Source organism: Salvelinus sp. IW2-2015, linkage group LG16 (genome assembly GCF_002910315.2).
Source record: "Salvelinus sp. IW2-2015 linkage group LG16, ASM291031v2, whole genome shotgun sequence".
Classification (NCBI taxonomy): Eukaryota; Metazoa; Chordata; class Actinopteri; order Salmoniformes; family Salmonidae; genus Salvelinus; species Salvelinus sp. IW2-2015.
Genome location: NC_036856.1, coordinates 15,164,568 through 15,187,939, shown reverse-complemented (window position 1 = coordinate 15,187,939; position 23,372 = coordinate 15,164,568). Strand labels below are relative to the sequence as shown.

Sequence of the window (23,372 nt, the reverse complement as noted above, 5' to 3'; positions counted from 1 at the left end):
ACTTATTCTCTTCTCTTCTCTCTATACCAATTGGATCTATCGCTGTCGTGTGCTTAGGTGTGTAAATCGTTCAATTTACACAATACATAACGTCATATCACGAAGGTTCTCTCTTTCTCTTCCCACGTCTTACCTCTCTCTTTCCCTTCTTGCTCCCTGGCCAGGCTGATGATTGACGGCCTGAGGGTTTTAATGGGCACTAGAGAGAAGAGCTGAGGTCGGGTTGTCATGGCAACAAGCTTGGTACGACAGGTTCCCTTTTAGGCAATATCGCTGGCACTATATGGACAGGATAGAGAGTTGCGAGTGGGGATATGCTGCCGTTCCCTCGCTGGCTGGCCTGACTACAGTCTGTCTGTGTGCTTCAGAACTCACTCGATGGGCTGTTCGACTTGCAAGGAATTACAATCTCTGAAACGTATAATCATTTACCTTCTCTTCTACTATTTTCCCCTGACATTCACATTTTTAAGGTAAAAGTGTTGATCCTAACTGGACCTAAAGAAGGAATTTTTTTTAACTGTTGGATTAAAAATGTCAGGATGTGAAAAACTTGAGTTCGGCACAAACTGTATGGGTCTAGGTCTATTGGTAACCTTCCACAACTTCCCCCGGCTAAGGTCTATGGTAAACTTCCCGCACTTCACCACTGCACAAATACAAAAAATTTGCAAAAAGGGTGCTTAGCCTTGGCCGTTCTGAGACTACAAGCAAAGTGGGTTCAACCCCCCCCCCCCCTCATGATCTCTCCTCCCCAACATGAGCAGCCCAGCCTGCCGTCCATGTCAGCTTCTACTGACCAACCGGTCGCCTGCGCTCAGCTCAGCTACCCAGCATGCCACTGATCACACTGCAGATAATGCAGATGAGGCCACCTGTAATTCTCTCTGCTCAGACAGACTTCTGTCTCTGTCTCTCCATCTGTGTACGTCTGTGTGTTTTTATCTCTGTGTGTATGTATGTAAGTTTGGACACACGTACTCATTCAAGGGTTTTACTTTATTTTTATTATTTTCTACATTGTACAATAATACTGAAGACATKAACTATGTAATAACACATATGGAATCATGTAGTAACCAAAAAAGTGTTAAACAAATCAAAATATATTTGAGATTATTCCAAGTCATCACCCTTTGCCTTGATGACAGCTTTGCACACTCTTGGAATTCTCTCAACCAGCCTAATCTGGAATGCTTTTCCAACAGTCTTGAAGGAGTTCCCACATATGCTGAGCACTTGTTGGCTTCTTTTCCTTCACTCTGTGGTCCTTCATCAGAGAAAATGACCTTACCCCAGTCCTCAGCAGTCCAATCCCTGTACCTTTTGCAGAATATCAGTCTGTCACTGATGTTTTTCCTGGAGAGAAGTGGCTTCTTTGCTGCCCTTCTTGACACCAGGCCATCCTCCAAAAGTCTTCGCCTCATTGTGCGTGCAGATGCACTCACACCTGCCTGCTGCCATTCCTGAGCAAGCTCTGTACTGGTGGTGCCCCGATCCCGCAGCTGAATCAACTTTAGACGGTCCTGGCGCTTGCTGGACTTTCTTGGGCGCCCTGAAGCCTTCTTCACAACAATTGAACCTCTCTCCTTGAAGTTCTTGATGATCCGATAAATGGTTGATTTAGGTGCAATCTTACTGGCAGCAATATCCTTGCCTGTGAAGCCCTTTTTGTGCAAAGCAATGATGATGGCACGTGTTTCCTTGCGGGCAACCATGGTTGACAGAGGAAGAAAAATGATTCCATGCACCACCCTCCTGTTGAAGCTTCCAGTCTGTTATTCGAACTCAATCAGCATGACAGAGTGATCTCCAGCCTTGTCCTCGTCAACACTCACACCTGTGTTAACAAGAGAATCACTGACATGATGTCAGCTGGTCCTTTTGTGGCAGGGCTGAAATGCGGTGGAAATGTTTTTTGGGGATTCAGTTCATTTGCATGGCAAAGAGGGACTTTGTAATTCATCTGATCACACTTCATAACATTCTGGAGTATATGCAAATTGCCATAATACAAACTGAGGCAGCAGACTTTGTGAAAATTAATATTTGTGTCATTCTTTTGGCCACAACTGTACACACACACGCACACACACACAGGTAACTGCCAGAATAAAAAGGGTTTTGTTGATGGTGGGGAAAATGCTGTCTCAGGCGCCGCTCCAGAACCTCTCATAGGTGTTCAATTGGGTTGAGATCTGTTGACTGAGATGGCCATGGAATATGGTTGACATAGTTGTCATGCTCATGGCAGCAGCTAATGGGGATCCATAATAAATACAAATAGCCATGGTAGCCAAAATAATGTAAAAAAATAATGGCCTACCCAGCATTTTTATACATGACCCTATGCACGATGGGATGTTAATTGCTTAATTAACTCAGGAACCACACCTGTGTGAAGGCAACTGCTTTAAATATAATCTTTTATCCCTCATATATACTCAAGTATTTATATTATTTTGGTATATGTTTTGGTTGAACAATAACCGCTATCCAAAATGTCATGACCGTCAGAGCCCTATGTGTCATAGACCTACCTGGAGTCTGGATGAGACGGTAGTCTGCAATGACAGTTCCTGTGTGCCGCCATCATACCCATTTTTGGTTCAGTCCAGTCCGTGTCTCCATGGTTCTTCCACTGGCTCGGCCCTGACATGTTTAACATGCGGAGTGCTGCCGTGTTTGTTTCTGAGGGTTTTCTAGCCTCAACATGATGGCAGTAGTGTGTAAATGGCACACGAGGCCAATCAGCCAACATGATGGCTCCACTGTGCTGGACTAACCACTGCCATTGAGTAAATACGTGCTGACAAACTCTGTTAACCACCTCCGCTCACTCACTCCCCTCCCCTCTGCCCTCTCGCCTTTCACTCTGCTCTCCCACTCACTTCCCCCTCTCTCCTCTCTTTCCTTCTCCCACTCTTCTCTTTTTGTTGTTGTTGAAGCTGCAGAGAAAATTATAATCCACCATTTATACAGTCACTATTTTCTTTTGCCTGCTGAATAAAGCAGAAGGTATACAGCCTCTGTTCAGTGGCACCTGGTTCAACTGTATGTAATGAAAACATCTTCTTTACTACCATTATCTTGCAATCTCATCACACGCCTTTTATATACACTAAGGAGGAGAAGCTGTGTGAGTGTGTTTGTTTGTGTGTCATGGGCTGGCCCCTCTGGGTGTGTTCTGCTCTCAGTCCCTGACTGTGCCCGTGGGGCTTACGGCTTCACACCCTCACACCAGGGGTAGCAGCCATTGTGTGTGTGCGCGCTTGTGCATGCGCTGTGCCTTGTGGTCCCAGGGCCCGTTAGTGAGTTTCTGGGCCGATAGGGGTCAGGGATGGAGGGGCTGTTTGCTCTGTGGCTGGCTGGGGGGAGGATCTGGTTACAGTGGGGGGGAGGAGAGGAGGGGTGGGNGGGGGGCTCTGGGCAGCTGTGTAATCCCCTTCACTGGGTGCTGCCTGGTGAATAGACAGCCTGGGAAACACACAACAGACCCAGCCACTGCCTTACATACAGTACATACATTGGGGGAGGGGACTCCAAACCCAAACCCCATTTAACTGCCTAGGAGAGATTTCACCAGAGCTAGCCAGACACATACTCCATCCATGCCCTGTGTTTTTATTTCTACTCAGCATAAATGTTCACAGATTCATAGACCGACAGATGCTTGTCTTTTTTTAATATCGTCTTAATGCGGCAACGGAGAAGCAATCTGAGCCAGACATTCATGTTCCAGAGAAACGTTACGCTGTAACTGCGTCGTTTTTCTCCGCCAATTCCTCCCGCTGTCTGAAAACGCCAAAACCACCCAAACAATCAATGTCTCGCTAATGTCCTTCCTCATGTTGAAAAAACACACCAAGCAGTGGAAGCTAGGCCACGTCAGACTCTTGTGGTGAGAGTGTGTATGACGTACAGTACGAGTCAAAAGGTTGGACACACCTACTCATTCAATGGTTTTTCGTTATTTTTACTATTCTACATTGTAGAATAATAGTGAAGACATCAAAACTATGAAGTAACACATATGGAATCATGTAGTAACCAATTWAAAAAAATAACATTTTAGATTCTTCAAAGTAGCAACCCTTTGCCTTGATGACTGCTTTGCATGCTTAGGGATGGTGTATCGCTGCAGAATGCTGTGGCAGCCATGCTGGTTAAGTGTGCCTTGAATTGTAAATAAATCACAGACAATTTCACCAGCAAAGCACCCCCACACCATCACACCACCTCCATGCTTCATGGTGGGAACCACACATGCAGATATCATCCATTCTCCTACTCTGCGTCTCACAAAAAGACACGGTGGTTGGAACCAAAAATCTCAAATTTGGGCTCATCAGACCAAAGGACAGATTTCCTCCAGTCTAATGTCCATTGCTCGTGTTTCTTCGACCAAGCAAGTCTCTTATTATTATTGGTGTCCTTTAGTAGTGGTTTATTTGCAGCAATTCGACCATGAAGACCTGATTCACTCAGTCTCCTCTGAACAGTTGATGTTGAGATGTGTCTGTTACTTGAACTCTGTGAAGAATTTATTTGGGCTGCAATTTCTGAGGCTGGTAACTCTAATGAACTTATCCACGGCAGCAGAGGTAATTCTGGGTCTTCCTTTCCTGTAGCGGTCCTCATTAGAGCCCGTTTCATCATAGCGCTTGATGGTTTTTGCGACTGCACTTGAAGAAACTTTCAGTTCTTGAAATGTTCCGTATTGACTGACCTTCATGTCTTTAAGTAATGATGGACAGTCGTTTCTCTTTGCTTATTTGAGCTGTTCTTGCCATAATATGGACTTGGTCTTTTACCAAATAGGGCCATCTTCCCTGACCACCCCTACCTTGTCACAAATGCATTTCAGGTGACTATCTCATGAGCTTGTTGAGAGAATGCCAAGAGTGTGCAAAGCTTTCATCAAGTCAAAGGGTGGCTACTTTGAAGAATATGAAATATAAAATATATTTTGATTTGTTTAACACTTTTTTTTGGTTACTACATGATTCCATATGTGTTYTWTCATAGTTTTGATGTCTTAACTATTATTCTACAATGTAGAAAATATAGAAAATTAAGAAAAACCCTTGAATGAGTAGGTGTGTCTTTTGTCTGGTATTGTATGTGTCTACAGCGTTTTAATCTGTGTTTCTGAGTAGTGTGTGTGTGTTTCTGAGTACTAAGTGTGTGTTTGCTTTGTGTTTTACAGAGTGCAGCCGCTGCCCCCAGTCCGGTGATGGGCAACATGCCCCCCAACGATGGCATGCCTGGCGGACCCATGCCCCCGGGCTTCTTTCAAGTAAAACCTCTTTCTCTCTCTTTGTCCCACAACATGCTAATCCTATCCCCCCCTCCACCTCCTTTTTTAGTCTCTTTAGCTGACCTACTCCCTGTCCAGATGTCTCGCTCTCCCTGTCTATGTCTCGCTCTCCTGTTCTTGATCCCGTCTACTGTTCTCGCTCTCTCTGTCTATGTCTCGCTCTCCCTGTCTCTATGTCTCTCCTCTCTCTCTGTCTATGTCTCGCTCTCTCCCTGTCTATGTCTCGTCTCTCTCTCTTCTGTCTATGTCTCGCTCTCTCTGTCTCTGTCTCGCTCTCTCTTGCTCTATTCTCGCTCTCTCTGTCTATGTCTCGCTCTCTCTGTCTATGTCTCGCTCTCTCTGTCTATGTCTCTCTCTCTCTGTCTATGTCTCGCTCTCTCTGTCTATGTCTCGTCTCTCTCCCTGTCTATGTCTCGCTCTCTCTGTCATGGTCTCGCTCTCCCTGTCTATGTCTCGCCTCTCCTGTCTATGTCTCGCTCTCTCTGTCTATGTCTCGCCCTCTCTCTGTCTTATGTTCTCGCTCTCCCTGTCTATGTCTCGCTCTCTGTCTATGTCTCGCTCTTCCTCTGTCTATGTCTCGCTCTCTCTGTCTATGTCTCGCTCTCTCTGTCTATGTCTCGCTCTCTCTCTGTTCTATGTCTCGCTCTCTCTCTGTTCTTTGTCTCGCCTCTCTCTGTCTATGTTCGCTCTCTCTGTCTATGTCTCGCTCTCTCTGTCTATGTCTCGCTCCTCTCTGTCTATGTTCTCGCTCTCTCTGTCTCGCTCTCCCTGTCTATGTCTCGCTCTCCTCTGTCTATGTCTCGCTTCTCCCTGTCTATGTCTCTGCTCTCTCTGTCTATGTCTCGCTCTCTCTGTCTATGTCTCGCTCTCTCTGTTATGTCTCGCTCTCTCTGTCTATGTCTCGCTCTCCCTGTCTATGTCTCGCTTCCCTGTCTATGTCTCGCTCTCCCTGTCTATGTCTCGCTCTCTCTGTCTATGTCTCGCTCTCTCTGTCTATGTCTCGCTCTCTCTGTCTATGTCTCGCTCTCTCTGTCTATGTCTCGCTCTCTCTGTCTATGTCTCGCTCTCTTGTCTATGCCTCGCTTCCTCTGTCTATTGCTCGCTCTCTCTGTCATGGCTCGCTCTCTCTGTCTGTCCTCGCTCTCCTGTCTATGTCTCCTCTCTGTCTATTCTCGCTCTCCCTGTCTTATGTCTCGCTCTCTCTGTCTATGTCTCGCTCTCTCTGTCTATGTCTCGCTCTCTCTGTCTATTCTCGCTCTCTCTGTTTCTATGTTCTCGCTCTCTCTTGTCTATGTCTCGCTCTCTCTGTCTATGTTCTCGCTCTCTCGTCTATGTCTCGCTCTCTCTGTCTATGTCTCGCTCTCTCTGTCTATGTCTCGCTCTCTCTGTCTAGTCTCGCTCTCTCTGTCTATGTCTCGCTCTCTCTGTCTATGTCTCGCTCTCTCTGTCTATGTTCTCGCTCTCTCTGTCTATGTCTCGCTCTCTCTGTCTATGTCTCGCTCTCTCTGTCTATGTCTCGGCTCTCTCTGTCTATGTCTCGCTCTCTCTGTCTATGTCTTCGCTCTCTCTGTCTATGTCTCGCTCTCTCTGTCATATGTCTCGCTCTCTCTGTCTATGTCTCGCTCTTCTTGTCTATGTCTCGCTCTCCTGTCTATGTCTCGCTTCTCTGTTATGTCTCGCTCTCTCTGTCTATGTCTCGCTCTCTCTGTCTTCTGTCTCTGTCTCTCTCTGTCTTGGCTCTCGCTCTCTCTGGTCTCTTGCTCTCGCTCTCTCTGTCTTGTCTCGTCTCTTCTCTGTCTCTGTCTCGCCTCTCTCTGTCTCGCTCTCTGTCTCGCTCTCTGTCTGTTCTTTCTGTCTCTGGTCTCGCTCTCTGTCTTGCTGTCTTCTGGCTCGCTCTGTCTCTGTCTCTGTCTGTTCTCGCTCTCTGTCTCTGTCTTGTCTGTCTCTGTCTCTGTCTCTCTGTCTGTCTGTCTCTCTCTGTGCTCTGTCGTCTGCTCTCTGTCTCTGCTCTGTCTTCGCTCTCTCTGTCTCTGTCTGTCTGTCTCTCTCTGTCTCTGTCTCTGTGTCTCGCCTCTCTGTCTTGCTGCCTGTCTCTGTCTCGCTTCTCTGTTCTCTGTCTCTTGTCTCTGTCTCTGCTCTCTCGCTCTCTCTGCTCTCTGTCTCTCTCTCTCGCTCTCTGTCTCTCTCACCTCTCTGCTCTCTGTCTCGTCTCTCTCTGCTCTCTCTGTCTCGCTCTCTGTGTCTCGCTCTCTGTCTCTGTCTCGTCTCTCTGCTCTCGTCTGTCTCGCTGCCTCTCTTGCTCTCGCTCGCTCTGTCTCTGTCTCTGCTCTCCGTCTTTCTCTTTCTTCCCATATGTCCTTGTGTCCACTCCCTCCATCAGTCTGTGTGGCCAGGGAGTTGGGATGGGAGGGAGATGTTTTCTCTGGGTGTGTTGCTCCTCTAATTCCTTCTGTCATCACTGCTCTCTGATGACTGTCTGGAGGCTAGGGAGATCACCTGATGATGGGGGCACAACCCTATCTGACTGTGCGTACGCACGCGAACACACACACACACACACACACACACACCATAGCTAAAAAATATCCTGAAAATAACACTTGTAAATGTCATGAAGCAAATATGGTTTCCAAGTTGTCTCGGTGTGGGTTTTATAGGAGGAGGTAGAGAGGGAGGTAGAGAGGGAGGTAGAGAGGGGGGGAGAGTGTGTGCGTGCTGGGGTCGTAGGCAATGTTAATGATGTATGTGGAGTGATCAGAGCAGGGAGCTGCTATCTGATGGTGTTGCGTGAGTGACATTGCTTTCCATAAATAGTCTGCTGCGTGCATTGGAGGGAGAGAGGGACAGAGAGAGAGGGGGGGGGCAGAGAGAGAGAGAGACGACAGGGAGGAGGGAGGGAGGGAGAGAGAGGGGGGCGGGCAGAGAGAGACGACAGAAGAAGGGAGAGAAGGGAGGAGGGAGAGAGAGGACAGACAGGGAGGGAGGGAGAGTGGAGGCTGAGATGGAGAGAGACAGATAAGGGGGGGGGAGGAAGTCTTGCTCCAGTGTTCTCCACTGCAGCAATTCCCTCCCTGCTCAGCGGCCAGTCAGGCAAGAGAGAGAGGAGGGAAGGAGTGTGAAACGAGAGCCTGCAACACACACACACACACACACACACACACACACACACACACACACACACACACACACGCTGCTCCCTCCAGAGCTTCATATGTGTGCTATCAAGTTCCCCCAGCAAGTGGACACTGAGGCCGGAACAATGCTGTGGATCAGTGTGTAGTAGTATATAGTATGGAGCAACGATGACACCAGTTATTCCCTTGGCATCATTTTAAACTGGTGTACTGTAGAGGGAAACGCACACAGAGAGCTCTCTAACAGACTGCCCCTCCCAGTCATGTAGTCTAATGTCGTTGTTGCCTATGCACAGTAAGATCTTGCTAATCATGTGTTACTTCTGTTTGTACTACTATATTTCTTATCCAAGCTTAGACCTCTGTAGAGGAGTTGTGGTGTTCTGAAAGCTCCCAGTGAAAATGGTAAACACTTCACTGTTATGGACAAGCGCTGTCTTCTGTCTACTAATGACCTTCCTCCTCTCCTCCCTCCATGTGCCTGCTACCTCTCTCTTTTGCTTTCTCGCTCTCGCTCTCTCTTTCTCTCGCTTTCTCTCGCTTTCTCTCTCTCACACACACACAAACTCCTGTCTCTGCCCCCTCTTTCTCCTGCTAACCTCTCCTTTTTGCAGGATTCAGCTACCTTCCTCTATTCTTTCACCATTCCTCAATCTTCCACATCCTGCTTCTCTCTTTCTCTCTCCTCGTGTCTCCTGACCTGTCTGACTGTCTCTTTCGGTTAGGGAAGGAAGTACATGAAAAAGTATTCAAAAGTAGTGCATAAATCAGAGCGTTTCAGAAGGTGCTTGCTAGGGTGTACAGTACTGCATACAGTATGATTGTGCATGGCTGTGTGTGTGTGTGTGTGTGTGTGTGTGTGTACAGTAGTAGCAGGCAGTGTGTTTTCTACCATCCGTCCCAGATGCAGAGGAGAGGGGTAATTAACATAGGTGACCCTAGCACTGCCGTGGTAGCAGCAGCCCAGAAAGCGAAGACTGGGCGGGGGGTAGAGGGGGGGGGGCCCCGCAGCTTCAAGACTCCCCTAATCTGTACCTTGCAGGCCAGGACTCAGTTCAGGCTCCTGCAGGAGAGGAGTGAGAGAAGTGTGGAAGGAGGACCACAAAGCCTGCATGTTGGCGTCTGGCCCGGATCTGCGATTCTCCCTGGTATAGCAGGGGTCAGCCCGCTTAATAATCCTCACGCCAAAACTCCACTGCAGCAGCCCCTCTGGGAAGGGCAGGCCCAACTCACACTAGGAGAGGACAAGGAGAAACTGCCGGCACACACTAACAGCATGTTGGCCCAGTGGGGATCGAAGAAAACAATGTCAATCCATTGGTATTACAAACACTGAAGGAGTAAACGGTGGTGATAAATGGAACAGAGATGGTTTCTAATCTATATGTACTGTTACAGGAATGTCTCTCCATAGTCACTAACTGTCATTGAAGTTGGATCACAATTGAACGTTTTGTAGTTCTGCAGCCCGGGTGTAAACTCTAAATCAAGACTAACTGAGTTTGAGGTCAGTTGAATGTGTCTGAGTCGAGGTACCGATAGGTAGACTTGTCTAGCTTAGGTATAGTAGCTACTCTCTTGTTGAGAATCAGGTGCTGAACTCTGAGTTGGACTACCCATTGTGATTGGAGATGGCTTGGTCTCTGGTAGGTTAGACTGGATCCTAGAGGTAAAAGTTTGAAAATGCTTAGTAGAAGAAGTGATGAGTGAATGGGACCACTGGAGAAGGAATGTTGGCATTCCAGGGCCAACCCTTTCTCTCTCTCCACTACCAACCACTCTGTTGTTCACTCTATCAACGGTCTGTCTGTAGCCTAGTCTGGAAGTAGCATATCGACTGACATTCCTGACCGCTGAGGCAGGAATCATAGATACACGGCAGTGACTCACAGAAACATGCTAAACGACTGTCAGCGCACTGTTCTTCAGTCTCCTCGGGGGGAAAAACACTCGGGGCAGTCTCTCTCCACCGAGCTGACATGTTGCCATGCCATGAGCCTGTAGAGCTGCTGCCTCTGCCCGCTGGAATGTAAGAAAGGAATGACAATGAGTGTGCATTGTGCTGTTGTTCATCCAGGCTTTGTTTGTTGTGTTTCAGTTTGGCTTTGTGCTCTGCCTGCCTCTCTCAGTAGTTCCACACTGCCCTCTTGTGGTGGTGGGCAGTACTGTATATACGGTACACGCATACACATGACTGGCTCAGTATAGCCATCCGTTCTGTGTTCAGTGTTACTACCCCTTCAGGGATAGCAGTAGCAGAGGTGTTGTGTTCTTCCTAATGCAGATCTGAGGAGGGGGAGTCTGGGAGTACGTCGGGGGGGGGGGTTTGTTGATGGGTTTGTGGTACGCTGCCAAGCTGTTATCTCCTTAGCTGGGTTGAAAATGATTGTTTTATTTTTTTCTTTTTCCCCCCCCCCCCCCCCCCCCCCGGTCCCCCCGTCTCTCTCTCACACACACACTCTTACAAACACAGACACTCGCACAGACACCCACACACAGTCCAGCCGCGTTGTTTTACAGACGCGGATTGGCCTAGTCCCTTTCTCTCTCTGCAGGCACACATCGAAGGGACCGCAAACCTCATGAATGCCATATGCTTCCCCATTCAGTCCTAATAGCATGGAGACTGAGGGAGGCCAGAGTAGCGAGTGGAGCTCCATTTATAAGGTATTATAGGGGCCAGATAGAGAGAGGAGGAGCTGGGGGCTGCAGGTTACAGCAGCTGGGCTAGCGTTGCCTGGCTCTGCAGGGGTGGCTTGTTAGAAAAACTGCTACGACAGACTCCCCAACAATAATAACTCTGGGGTCTGACGGATGGACAGCGCTTCCACTGCAGCGCTAGCCCTTCATGCTAACCTGCTGAGGCCAGCAAGCGCAGCTGGTGTTAACCACAACCCAAAACGCTGCTCAGGACCCACCTCAGTCATTTCTAGAACACTTACAGTATGTCAGAGCTACCACTCTATAGATGCAGTCACATTTGTTACCATTTAAAAATTGAATATTTGTCTCTACTCAATATTGGTAAGAATTGGGAATGAAAGCACAAGGCCACTATGGTAAGTGGGTTTTATATACAAAACACATACTTGTGAAGACTTCATGTGAAACGCTCTATTGGGCAACAATTTATGTGGATTCAATACACCACGCTGCAAACACTTCATCTCAAGAGCTCCTCATAGATCCACAGCTATGTGCCTTTATCAACATGGCTCTGACATGGAGAAGCCTGTACGTGAGGTGGCTGAGGAGGACAATGGCTGACTGCCTACCCCATTTACCCTGTACACCTCTCAACCACCCAGGTTTGACTTGCTGCTTGACTTCTCGGGCTGAAGCATTTCTGTACTGCATCTGTAATTCATCTTTTATGAAATAATAGTTGAATGCATTAGTCGAGGTTTTTATTCCTTTGTTTATTCTGCTCAAGCAGTGCCCACGGGTTTTCACTGCTCTCCTCTATCAGCTCACCACCATCTCCCCGGTGCCAGAGCTTCTCATGGTGGGTGAGAATGAGAAGATGCTGCTGGTATCTGTGCAGCTGCTGCTGCTTGGTCTGTTGGAACTGAAGAGAGCTTGTTTGATTTACCGAGAATTAGGTTTCATCAGACAGGTCGGATCTTCCTAGTGAGATGACGTTGAATAGTAGAATTGTCTCCTGGCCAGGTGCAAAGACCTGCAAACGATCAGTGTCTCTCTGCTGCCGTGAAAAGACGTTTAGGTGAAATGGGGACGTATGTGTTGGTGGATGGGGACGTATGTGTTGGTGGATGGGCTTGGTACTCATACAGGTGTGTGTCTGGTATTGCTGATTTTGAAAGGGCAGGATTACCAGTCTGCAACATTACCTGAAGGCTTCAAGGGTAGTGTGTGTGTGTTGCATGGTTACCCGAGTGCTTCGGGTCTCATGGAGGTTCACAGACTGGTTGATAACACGCGGCTGTGAACGTGTGTGGTCTCCTCTCTGTACGCTGTATGACTCTGGGTATACATATGGCTTGTTAAAGTCGGAACAGGGCCTGGTTTGAACGTGGTTGCTTAGCAGGTTATCTGAGGTTAGTTATCAGTTGTTCCATATGTCATATGTTTACATAGTTCCTGTATATGATCAGCTCTTTTGTCATCTCAGCCATCTTTTTTTTCACACAGATAGATGTTCTGTTGGTTAGAAATTAAGTTTAAGAGATTCATTGTGTTAATTTCATTTCATTGGACTTATTATTCAACACAAAGATGTATGATGCATTTAAATAACTATATTAGAGATCCATACATTCATATGTGTTGTGGTAGTGATCTACGGTACAGAGTGGTGTATTGTACTGCTGCTTCTGTCCTGTGCTGCTGTTATTGTGAGGTAGACGGAGCAGCTACAGCCAGGTTCAGTCCATGGTCCTCCAAGCATCACTGTATCACTCATCTCCCTCTCTCTTCTCTCTTAAAGGGACCTCCCGGCTCCCAGCCGTCACCCCACGCACAGCCACCCCCACACAACCCCAACAACCCTATGATGGGACCTCACGGCCAGGTAAGACACACTCACACACACCCTGGTCTCTCACACACACTCTGCTCCCTCTCCCTCGCCTTTCGCTGCACAGGCAGGGACAAACTTTTTTTTCGCGCCACGTCGATACAGATACGCCCGGAAGGGATTTTCTTAGCAGGTTAGAAGAGCATTTTCGCTAACCCTAACCCCTTTCCTAACCTAATTCTCCTAACCTGCCACATTCCCCCTACCTGCTGCATAATTTCTCCTAACCTGCTATGAAAACGTAACTTGTGGCGTGAAAAGAGTGTTTCTCACACAGGCAGGCAGTCCCTCTTCCACTTTCTCACTCAATCACTATCTCCCTCTGCCTATCCACTCACACAGAGAGGCCTCTGTTCTCTTCCTCCCTCTCTTCCTCTTCTACACCCACTCACTCCTTATCTTTCTCACTCACTCACTCGTCCACACCCCCTCTCCCCCTACCCCCACTCCTAACCTGGCTCCCACCCCCCACAACATATGTCTATACAAACTGCCCTGCTACCTAGTTGTGGACAGACAGACAGTGGCCATGACGCTGTAGATAGGATAAATAATTCAGCTGTGTTGGCCCAGCTGTAGGAAGGAGAGGAGGGGAGGAGCAGGCCGACTCTCTCCTCTTCCTAAGCCCAGCACTCACTATCCCATCTCCCATCAATATCCCATTAATATTGCAGCAGGGCCTGACACTGTGGAGCGCTCGTACACAAACTCACCACAACTTGGCTAAGACAAAGGCAGAGGGAGAGAGATGGAGATTGGGGGAGAGAGAGAGGGAGGGACCTAAGGGGAGAGAGAGGGGGTGGAGGGGAAACGGCAGTCTTTCCCTTCAGGGCCTGGTCATTATATAAGCTGTCCTCCAGCTGGCCTCGTTTTCCCTCGCCCAACTAGTAGCTTGCGTTTAATTGGCTCTGAAAGCCTGTTTCTTTGTTGTCATGGTGTCATGTTTCGCCTGCCTGTACGCATTTCTTATAGCGTGATAATGTGTTTGTAATGATTTACTGTCAATCACACTGGTTAGTTGCACTCTTGATGATTATATTATATTTAAGTTTGTTATCCCTTGATGGATTAAATTATTTTCCGAATTGTATTGTTTRGTTAGATACGTTGAGCTATTTTCTGTGGTTGCATCACAATGTAGAAATGTTTCTTGTAGCTCTCTGGTACGATGGTCAGTACAGTGTGTGGATGCATATGGAAAAACAGATGTAGGTTTGTATATTCTTCACTACCCTCCTGCACACCCTCCCAACCACATCCACCACCCATCTGCACCCTCATTCCCTCATTCCCTCATTCAACATGCTGCATCACCCACAACCATGTTCACCCTCAGCTATATATCTGTCTCTCTGTCTCTGTATGTTCTATTTGTTTTCAGCATCCGAGGACTGGTCTTCAGAACCCTGACACAACCTTTGCCTTGTGTAGAATGACAACAAAGCACCTTCAAACTTGGAGCTTTTTCTCCAGCACAATGGCTCCCCCTGTTGACAGCTGCAAGTAACACAGTAGCATGATGGATAGGACTAACGTTAACATCTGTCCTCCTCCCCACAGCCTTTCATGTCCCCACGGTACCCAGGTGGACCTCGTCCCTCACTTCGCATGCCAAATCAGGTAAGGTACCTATCTCTGAGGTGTACATTTTTAGGGAGTTGAATGCTCTGTGCTAATGTTTCTCTCTCTCCCGTCTTCCTTCAGCCACCTGTGGGAGTCCCAGGGTCACAACCACTCCTGCCAAACAGTCTGGATCCCACCAGACCACAGGGTATAACTTAAGGATATGTGCTTGTAGAATGTATTTGGTCTGAAATTGTCCCATGCTGACAACTTTCTCTCAATCGTTCCTCCTCCAGGACATCCAAACATGGGCGGCCCGATGCGGATGAACCCCCCCAGAGGGATGGGCGGCATGGGCCCACAGGTACAGCCAGGCACCATCCCTCTCCCCTAAAGTCTGCTGCTCCACCCCTCTGTCCATGAACCCCATGCCCCTTTACAGCACAACACACTGAACACACAAGGTTTTATTCATCTCTACTTTATTCCATAAATATAGTCTCAACCTTTTTCTATCGGTCTCAAAGCAAGCCTGACATAATACCTCTCAAGTACCACTCGCTCCTCGTTGAGTTTTTAATTCCGCTGTCTAGTTTCCAATCACCAAGTCAGTCAGTTTGAGCATCGTGGCCCTCTGTGCCCTGCTGCCCTTCTCCCCGCCTCCCTTACTGTGTGACTTTGGCAGTCAACAATTCAGCAGCTGGTGCGGCATCTGCTCGACAAGTGTAATCGTCTGCTGAACAAAACTCTACCTCTGAGTGGAGCTGCTCTGTGTCCTGCCCCACGCTGCCGTCCTGCCAAGCTCCCACTGTGCAGCCATCACATCACAACTTAGACACACACAAGTCTGCCCCTGTTATCGTTATACACATACATTACTAATCAGGATCGAGTCATTAAAATCTCAGCGCCTGGCTCAAACYGAACAAATGAGAGTGTGATCCCTGGCATGTATTCTCCTCGGTAGTATGAAAGGTTGACGCTGTGTGTTCCTCTCTCTGTGTAGAACTATGGTGGTGGAATGAGGCCTCCTCCCAACTCGATGGGGCCAGGAATGCCAGGGATGAACATGTAAGTACAGTCATTCTCCAAAGGCATTTCATCACCTCCATCTACTTACTATGATGTTTTATTTTGTCCAAATATCTGAATTACTAATACAATTTCTATTAATAGCACTGATGGGACGTAAGAATATTTGACAAGCAACAATATGAGGGAATACAAGCTCTAATTTGTTCTGCAGTGAACCTCTCTCACACAACCTCTTCTCCTCCCCTCTGTCTGTGTCAGGGGTCCTGGAGGTCGAGGTTGGCCCAATCCCAACGCAAACTCAGTAAGTCCTGCTCACTCACCTTCTCAATCACTCTAATGCCTTATTGGTTTTTAGAGCCTTTTCTTTGTTGTGAAAGTCACAAGTTTACTGATTGTGTCCCCTTTCTGTTTTCTCTCTATAGATAGCCTATTCCTCCTCATCTCCAGGAAACTATGTGGTAAGTCTCAAGCCTAAACAATGACTAGTATTGTTGGCCACATCTGACTGCTACTTTATATGTCCAGATGTTTTGGGAATATCATTCCTCTAAATCTCTCTCTCCTCTCGTCTTTATCCCAGGGTCCTCCAGGGGGCGGAGGCCCACCAGGAACTCCCATCATGCCTAGCCCAGGAGGTTCGTCCTACTTATTTGTCTCCATGTGCCTCCTCACTAATCCCACTCTAATTAAACTCCCAGTGCTCATTTACTTTGTGGGCACAGCCACACTGACATATTGAGTGATTTGTATGTTAAACAAGCGTAGCTATTTATGTGTCGTCTATACTGGACCTGTGTAAATTAGCAGAGTATTGAGCTGTGATCATCTGACTGTGATCAGTCTGATGTTCCTGTTGAGGACAGCACAGACAGAACAAACCGCTCTGGTCTAACATCCTGTGGATGTGCAGTTTTTGTTCGGGTGTGGAGCGGTTTCTTTTTGTGTCCACTATTTATTATTTATATACATACTTCTATTGTGATGCGTTGCCTGGGCAACCTGTGCACAGTGCTCCTTACACGTAGAGCTGGAACACAGTTTTCCACTGCAGTCGCCAAGGCCCCCCCCCCACACTCCGCCACACCCTCCGTCACGACTGCACAACCTGCTGCACAACCTACACCCAGGGCCACAAACAGGCATCAAACCCCACACTCTCTTTCTTTTTCTCCCTTTCTCTTGCTCTCTCACTTGCTCCCCTTCTCTCTCCCTCTTGTTCCCTCTCTCTTTCACTCGTTCTCTCTTATCTATCCCTTAATTTGTTATATACATGTATCTCCTACTATCACCACACTGCAATGTCAGCTCAAGGTCACCTCTATCCTCATATTCTATTCAGGATGGAGACACAAGGAGAGCAACATGATGTGCTGGTCTTGTTTACTTTCTACTGTAGTCATCAGGATTTAACCCCAAGTTCATGGAAACATGAGATATGAAAAGTGTGAGACATTAGGCTTTCCCAATCCATGTGGCTAGATGAATTACAACCTGCATGTGTCTGTATGGAGCATTGTCATGTTTGGTGGTTTTGTAGAGTTCAATCTCAAAGCTGTCCATGCATGTGGCTGAAGGAAATACAGAACAACACTGTGTAGTTGTGCTCAGTTACTGTAGCCTGGACTAACTGTTTCCTTCTCACCAGACTCCACAAATTCCAGTGAAAACATCTACACAATGATGAATCCTATTGGCCCTGGTGGTAACAGACCTAATGTAAGCGGGCTCTTTGTTTTTCATGAGTTTCCTGTTTTCAAATCGGTAGAGGTGATCATTATACAATTGAATATGATAATGACAAAGTTCAGTAAGTTGTAACTTTTTTACAGTTCCCGATGGGGCCGGGCCCTGATGGCCCAATGGGTGGAATGGGAAGCATGGAGCCACACCATATGAACGGATCGCTAGGTGAGTTTTAACAGCAGCGATCAGCTGATCAATCATTTAGAATATTCTTRTCTGTCAGCATGTACAACTTTTGTCTGGAATTTGTTTAACCATTGTGATGAACAGGACCATTTACATTTCAGAAAATTGTGTGTCAATATTAGGCAGTAATTTAGAACTACCGTAGAACTACCGTAGAATCTAGTTAAAATTGTTGAAAATCGGTAGCTGAGTTCTGTGAGAAGTAGCACTTTCCTATTGTGACAATGCCCTCTTGTGGATGGTGGAGGGAATGCTCCCTTCATAGTAGTATTGATTGAAGTGGAAGCAGATTATGTGGGCAGCACGCAGGCACATTGATTATGTAGACAGGTGAGACATGATCGATGAAGCCAATGAAGTTGGGTCTCATCTGTATTTGAAACAAATAGCTTAATTAAAGTACATTAGCTGTGTTAAGTGTTGAATGTGATCCCCAGCCAGAGATGTTGATTATAGCTTTACAGTGATGAGCTTTTCTCTCATGTCAATCTCTCTCTCTCTCGTTGTTTTCAGGCTCTGGTGACATGGATGGGTTGCCAAAGGTAAGCCTCTATAAAAGACTCCATATTAGATAGACTTACATTCATTTCAACGCACACCCATCAGCTAAAGTTTATCCAAAGCACTTATAATACTGATGATTTGGTTTGGACCCAAAGCTGCCAGAAATTCAATAATGGCACTTTATGATGACATCCAGTCACTAGAAAAGGCTGATGAGAGTGGAAAGGCCTGTCTTGGTAAATCTTGATTTGTTTCTTTCTCTGTTTTGTGTAGAATTCTCCCAACAACATGGCAGGCATGAATAACCCCCCGGGAACTCCGCGGGATGATGGGGAGATGGCAGGCAACTTTTTAAACCCATTCCAAAGTGAAAGTGTGAGTTCTCCACAGTGGTTCTCTTCCCTAACCTGCAACCATCAGTCAGCGTGCTTCTTTGAACAAATTCTCATCTCACTGCTGACTTTATTCCTATATCCTAAACACTTTCTCTTCGGTCTTTATTTCACGTTGTTGGAATGAGATTTGTTTTATAATGTCAACGTAGAAAATTCCTAATTACCTGGCTGTCTCATAAAGCAGTCTGCTTGTTAACACATTTTTACGTTGACTAAATCGTAATTACATTGAGTGAAGTTGCTTATTGCTTGCATGTTGAATTAGCATCATATAAACAGTGTAATATAGCATTGGCTCATCTATTTCCCCCCTTCCCTTCTTCTCTCTTTGCAGTATTCACCCAACATGACGATGAGTGTGTGATTTATTTTTTATTTTATTTTTCTTTTTTTTCTTTTTTATCTCTCCCCCTTTTCCTCTTACTCCGTTTCTTCTTTCTTTGCCCTCTCCTCTCTTCCCTTCTCTCTCCCCCTTTTCTCCCTCCTTCTCCCCCCTGGATTTCTTTTTGCAGTCCCCCCTCCCCCGGGATGTCACTGGAGCGCAGGACTCCCATCTAGATCACCCATCCCAGTGTGTGCAAAGTGGGGCTTCTGAGCAGGAAACAGTCTCAGAGCCACAGGAAGAGCCAGCTCAGTGACTCTCCCTGTCTGCCTGGTTTCCTCACAGGCCCAGGACAGTGAGAGTGGGGGACTCTGGCTGTCTTGTCTGCAGGAACCCTCCTCAGCAACAGTTCTCTCAGCATCAAGGCTGGTGGCGCCACTCTACTTTATCATGTTATTATTTGTTTGTTCAAATGTTGTTTTTGCATGCAGCAGTTGCGAGGTTTGAGGCTCACCTTCATTCAGTTAATGTGTCCTTGTTTTGAAATGAAAAGCTTAACTGGTGATGCATTAGGGCAAGAACAGTTTATTATATGTTTATTTTATTAATAATAATGATATCATTTTCATAATTGATATTGTTGTAATGATGTAGTTATCATTTCCTGTTAAGGGCACATTGTATCTCAACAACATCGACAACAGAATAAGCACACACTCAAAAAATGCACAATGACACTTCTGTTTACATGATTTTAGGTATTTGATGTTTCTTGTTTGTTTATTTGTCTCAACGCCCTACGCATACCTCTCTGTTCTGTTCTTCGCAGAACTTGTAGCCAATGTCTTTACTACCAGAAAACCATGGCACCAAAATGTAAACACTCAAGCAGAGTGTGATAGGAGTACAAGAATAGCTGTTCACCTGCTTGAAATCACTCATCTAGGAATGATCCTTCCTAAGACTCCCATCCATGTTAGCACTGGAGTTCCCCAAAACGTGAATGTGAAAATGGAGGCGATATCATAAACTTCTTTATCCTTTGGTACTCTAGTCTGTCAGTCTTCTACATGTCTGGTCACACGTACCCCTCCCAAAATGTTGAGTCAGTGTATATAAGTGTTTGTTCAGGCTTGTTGCATTACTGTGCAAAGATGGACTGATCAAATGTAATTTGGACAATTGCTAATTCTACTTTCAGTTCAGGTGGCTTTGAACATGTATTATTCTGTCTTGCAACCTGTGTCCTTCCAATTCAGTAAAGACAGAAAGGGTTTTACAGACCCTCTATGTTCTTCTATGGATTTGCTCTTGCCTGTAAATACAACATATTTAGCTTGTATTGTGGTTGTTTATTTGTTGTTTTGATATACAACTTGTCTGTGAATCCTGAAAGTGGATCCTTCTCGTCCTGCATTGCTTCCCTGCATACAATCTCGAGGCTCAATCTTTATTTACTGATTATGTCATACAGGCCACGTTCTATCGGTTTTCATGTCGTTGTTGTTGGTGTACAAACCTCTATCTGCTTCCTTCCAGTTAGGGTTGAACTCACAGATCCTTATGATCCGGTGTCTGACCCCTCTCACATGCAACCATAGTTTAGAGAGGGGCCAACTCCACAGAGCTCCCATCCACCTGTTCCCTCTGTGGGTCTGGGCCTGTCCATGGGCTGCTAGATCCTGGGTATGGGGTGGCTGTAGCACCACTGGTGATGGGAGTGTGAAATGACTGGAGTGACTGCACAGTGTGGCTTAATTCACTCTCCTGCTACAAGAAAGGAGTGCTCTATAGAACCGAGTAGCTTTTAGTCCACCTACTCACACTTGAATATGTACTTTGAGAAATTAGAGAATTCCACCTGGTTGGACTGAATTGTGAGTCAAACGATGTCTTTTATTCTAGTTTTTTGTTTTGTTTTAATTTCTATGAAGTCTATTCAAGAAATTGTGTGCAAAAAAGGCCATAGAATATGTACACCTAAGGAATGAATTGACCCAAGGCTGTTCCTCAAACTTTCATGTGATTTGCTTATGTGTTGTGCTTCTCTAACCTGTTAAGTGGCAGATACCGTTTATTTCAAAAAGTCATTTTTTCAACAAGCTACATATTTCTGTTCTTATTTAATATCATTCTGGCCTCTGTCTGTGATTGGTCTTTTGCCAGTGACCTTGCTATAGTGTTGGCAGATACTTTATGGAGTAGCTTGGATTCAGAGCTGAACAGGGACATCTTCTGGGTAAGTTGTTTTGAGGAACGACTAGCTCCAGTGTTCCTCTAGCAGACTGACTGGCACACAGCCCTCTGTCCCCCACCCGCCCCCTACAAGCCCCATCCTCACACTCTTGAGCCCTCCTTTCCTTTAATTTCCTTTTTGTAAATACTGTATAATGCATTTTGATATCATTGACATGTTTTGATATGTCAGTCACTACCAATGAATACAGCTGAAAGTAAATTATAAATGAACTGTCCATGTTTTCATAATAAAGAGACGATGTGCTGGACATTTTGATTGGCCAAAACAAAATTGTGGTAAAAATGAAATATGCATGTAAATTTACTTGAACATGTGAACATAGAGTAACTGCACCCTAAACACTTATTTCTGGTCGGGATACATATGTGAAAATAAACTGTCATCCATTTAGCTGGGTTTGAGGCGTCATTTTATTATCTTGTAAGGACAGAGAGGGCGGTGAAGGGGATGTATGATGTCAATGATGCTGTTTATTCTTGCAATTGGAGCGTCCTCACTCTGTCCTTGTCTTCTATTACCAATAGAAATAATCTCAAATGGTTTCTAAGAATGGTTATTGCCTACTCAAAGGCCATCGTCTCATTAAAACATGTGACCACCTATTATTACAGTTTTTAATATGAAGGATTTTTATCAATTTAAGAACTTTAAAAAGGAAAACATACTTAATGTCATTTTAAATTAAAGAATAGATCAAAAGTAATGCTTATGCGGAAAAACTGTGTCCTTGCCATTCACTCCTGATGAAATAGCGTTGTATATATTGATTCTCACTGATCCTCTCTCAGTCCTCTGTGTATAACAATTGTTGGCCATCTCTGTACTTCTATTGTGATGTATAATACTGTAACATTAGAAGATTTGCGGGTGATGGGATGGTTGTGTGGGGCAGGGGTCAAGGGGAGGGGATATAAATATTCTCCTGTACCGTTCATTGTCCTTTCTGATGACATGGCAGTATTCTATATGAAGCAGTCTGTCCCTTGGGTTTGCTTTGTATTTCATGGTAGGATAGTTCAGATCTTGTCTTAGGGACTTAGGTGTCTTGTGTAGGTAATAAAMATGTCCTTTGTATGTTTCTTTATATTGTAAAGTTTCTTTAGACTGAAAGAAAAACGGATAATTTGCTTATCAAAAAAGAAACTGCATCAATAATAAATGTAATTTGATTTTTCCTCGTTGTTCGAGTCTTTTTTCTGTGCACATCTGATCATCAGTGTGTATTTATTTTATTAATTGACACTTCACACAGCCTGACGCTTTTCAAACTTTTGCAAGGACATCATAAAATATGACAGCTTAATGTAGCCATTAAGAGAATAAAAAGTGATTAATCTCCCAAAGTATCTTGTAAGACAGTAATAATAATTTACTAAATTATAAATAAATGTGTGGTTTGAACCTATTTCAATGTTTTTGGCAACCATATAAATTCATTCAATAATTTTTGAACCAATTATTTATATATACACTAGATGACTAACTGGGTGCTGTTTTGAAGCCGCCGCGCCTCCATCTTGGCACTCCCCCACGATCGTAAAATTGAGAAGCTATAAGCAGTAAGACCCGAGGAGGTGTGGTATATGGCCAATATACCACATGACGCAATGTGGAGTACATGGACACAACCCTTAGCTGTGGTATATTGGCCATATATCACAACCCCCGAGGTGCCTTATTGCTATTATAAACTGGTTACCAATGTAATTAGAGCAGTAAAAAATGTTTTGTCATACTCTCTCAGCCAATCAGCACTCGGCTCAAACCACCCAGTTTATAAATGCATTTATTATTGTCTACCTTTATTTTTGCCACATTTTTTCTATTACAGACACCTTTATGCATACTTTTAAATTATATGTGTGCTAAACAAAAATATAAAATAAAACAAARATAAATGTTAAATACGAATGTTATTGTCCCCACTACACCAAACATTATTAAATACATGACATTTTGTTCTTTATTTTGATTTATTTAAAATACTGTTGAATTCCATTCATTCCTATGGAGGACTGCTTCTTCGTGTTGGCTTAACCTGTTGTGACGTTTTGATAACTGTAAATCTCTCTAGGACAAGGTAACTTTTATCAATATATTCACCTGTATTTACCCCCCCCAAAAATGAAATGCGGCAGGTAGCCTAGTGGTTAGAGTGTTGGGCCAGTAAATGAAAGGTTGCTGGCTCTAATCCCTGACAAGCTGACAAGGTAAAAGTCTGCCCCTGAACAAGCCTACCACTGTTCCCCGGTAGGCTGTCATTGTACATTTGTTCTTAACTGACTTCCCTAGATAAATAAAGGTTAATTAAACATTTAAAAATATATATGTAAATAGCTGCTGATATGGCTATCATAAAGAACTACAAATGCC

At 45.4% G+C, this 23,372-nt stretch overlaps 1 protein-coding gene across 1 annotated transcript in view; it reads left to right on the top strand.

Annotated features, from left to right (window-relative positions):
* Positions 1-18,831, top strand: part of ssbp4 (single stranded DNA binding protein 4) — an 87,107-nt gene extending 68,276 nt beyond the window's left edge. Inside the window, exons 5-18 of the mRNA XM_024004758.2 lie at positions 5,210-5,299; positions 12,902-12,985; positions 14,552-14,611; positions 14,696-14,762; positions 14,851-14,918; positions 15,561-15,625; positions 15,848-15,890; positions 16,012-16,047; positions 16,170-16,224; positions 17,235-17,305; positions 17,419-17,497; positions 18,032-18,060; positions 18,296-18,397; positions 18,752-18,831. Coding sequence (XP_023860526.1) covers positions 5,210-5,299; positions 12,902-12,985; positions 14,552-14,611; positions 14,696-14,762; positions 14,851-14,918; positions 15,561-15,625; positions 15,848-15,890; positions 16,012-16,047; positions 16,170-16,224; positions 17,235-17,305; positions 17,419-17,497; positions 18,032-18,060; positions 18,296-18,397; positions 18,752-18,781 — 879 coding nt within the window. The 3' untranslated portion in view covers positions 18,782-18,831. The remainder of the gene's footprint in view (positions 1-5,209; positions 5,300-12,901; positions 12,986-14,551; positions 14,612-14,695; positions 14,763-14,850; positions 14,919-15,560; positions 15,626-15,847; positions 15,891-16,011; positions 16,048-16,169; positions 16,225-17,234; positions 17,306-17,418; positions 17,498-18,031; positions 18,061-18,295; positions 18,398-18,751) is intronic.
* The last annotated feature ends 4,541 nt before the right edge of the window (positions 18,832-23,372 follow it).